Source organism: Acanthisitta chloris, unplaced genomic scaffold, assembly GCF_000695815.1.
Source record: "Acanthisitta chloris isolate BGI_N310 unplaced genomic scaffold, ASM69581v1 scaffold5234, whole genome shotgun sequence".
Classification (NCBI taxonomy): Eukaryota; Metazoa; Chordata; class Aves; order Passeriformes; family Acanthisittidae; genus Acanthisitta; species Acanthisitta chloris.
This window is the reverse complement of record NW_008667551.1, coordinates 12,279-13,966: the sequence shown is the minus strand read 5'-3', so window position 1 is coordinate 13,966 and position 1,688 is coordinate 12,279. Positions and strand designations below refer to the sequence as shown.

The following is a 1,688-nucleotide window of genomic DNA, read 5'->3' as shown; positions in this document are numbered from 1 at the left end:
CTGCTAATGACTGTGGATTCCTCATGTGCTTTATATTAATGCAGATCTTTAGACTATGGTACCTGTAGCATAACTTTGTTAGGGATCAGCTGTAATCCCTTTGAGACTCGAGAGGATGTTCCTGAAAACGTTTTTCATGTATTGTACTACAGTGAATTCATTGTGTGTTTTCTCGACAAACCACATGTGTGTTTCTTTTTGAACAGCAAGTTGCAGATTTAATTAAAGCTGATTCACGGGAAATTATATTCACCAGTGGTGCAACAGAGTCTAATAACATGGCAATTAAGGTAAAGTGTTTGTAGTGATGGGTATTTGTTATGTTACAGTTATGCTCCTGAGAACTGTGTGCGTCTTTCAGCAGCTTAAATGTTAATGTGTTGGAGCAGGTAGGAAATATTTGCATTCTTGACTTACCCAGTGTGTTGTTCTGCCACATATGTGGGGAATTGCTTTGGTTCCTAGGACGTTGTTTTGAGGACACTGTGTAATATGCAGTGTTCATCTTACATGCACCAAATCCTTCTGCTGATATAGTTAAAGTCTTTATCATGAAATACAGTGGAGATGCTGATTAGAAGCTTTTTTCTGATGAAGACTAGGCTGTGTTTTAATCTTTAGTCTGTGGTTGTTCAGACTTCTCAGTGTATATGACTCCAGGGCAAATGGTTTTCAAGAAGTATTTTGGTTAAAGACACTACTTCCATCAGTTAACATTTTCACATGGTTTTTGAGCAGTAAGATGCTTTGGAAAATGAGTCCTGATGGGGATATGTAGTGTGGATTACATGTCAGTGCCTTTTAGATTCCTGACTTTGGGTCAGAGAGGAAAGATCCAGATGAATTACACCTAAGTAGTAATTTCTTGTTCCCAAACCCTTTTTTGCAATGCTTGCTTTCTTCAGTGGTCTAACAGCAAATTTCCTGTTCCTGGGTTGTGCCCAACAGGGTGTTGCAAGGTTCTATAAATCCAGAAAGAAGCACATCATTACTACACAAACAGAGCACAAGTGTGTGTTGGACTCCTGTCGTTCCCTGGAAACAGAAGGTTTTCGGGTCACCTACCTACCTGTGAAAAAAAATGGGCTCATAGATCTGAAGGTAAGTTGTTGCTGACAGAAAGAAAGTGAAAACAGAGGAGGTTTTTGCTTCAAATTGATGCTCAAGAGGACCTTGTGTTCTCCTGATGATAAAGAGGAAAGGATGGTAAATATCACAAAGTAGAATCACAGTCATGAACTTATCTCTGTCAGAGTTGGAGGAGGGGTTTCTGTTCTGTCTGGTGCCCCAGACATTTCTCAACCAAAACATCCTATCCCTCCTATCCCTCCTATCCCTCTGCTCATCTGCCCTGTAGAGGTGGAGCTGTGCATACCCTGCAGAGAGCACAGTGCTCTGGTGGCTGCCCATGAGCCAGCCCTGCTGGGTGTGCTGGCCACGGCCCTGAGATGCAGGACTTGTATGTGCATAGTTCATCCTTGGTGTCTATAGCACAGAGCAGCATCAGCTTTAGCTGCAGTTCATTGACAGCCAGTCTTGTCTAGATGGGACTTAAACTGTTCTGTGGGTGGCTAATTAGTTTCATAGTGTGTTAGGGATTGGAATGAGGCTTAGAGATCATCCAGCCCCAACCCCCTGCCCTGGGCAGGGACACCTCCCACCAGAGCAGGTTGCTCAAGGAAGGCTTT

The 1,688-nt window shown here is 42.9% G+C and overlaps 1 protein-coding gene across 1 annotated transcript in view; it reads left to right on the top strand.

Annotated features, from left to right (window-relative positions):
• Positions 1 to 206: 206 nt before the first annotated feature.
• NFS1 (NFS1 cysteine desulfurase) overlaps positions 207 to 1,688 on the top strand; it is a gene marked incomplete at its 5' end in the record, with an annotated part of 9,623 nt that continues 8,141 nt past the window's right edge. Inside the window, 2 exons of the mRNA XM_009072528.1 lie at positions 207 to 290; positions 949 to 1,101. Of these exons, the coding sequence (XP_009070776.1) occupies positions 207 to 290; positions 949 to 1,101 (237 nt within the window). The remainder of the gene's footprint in view (positions 291 to 948; positions 1,102 to 1,688) is intronic.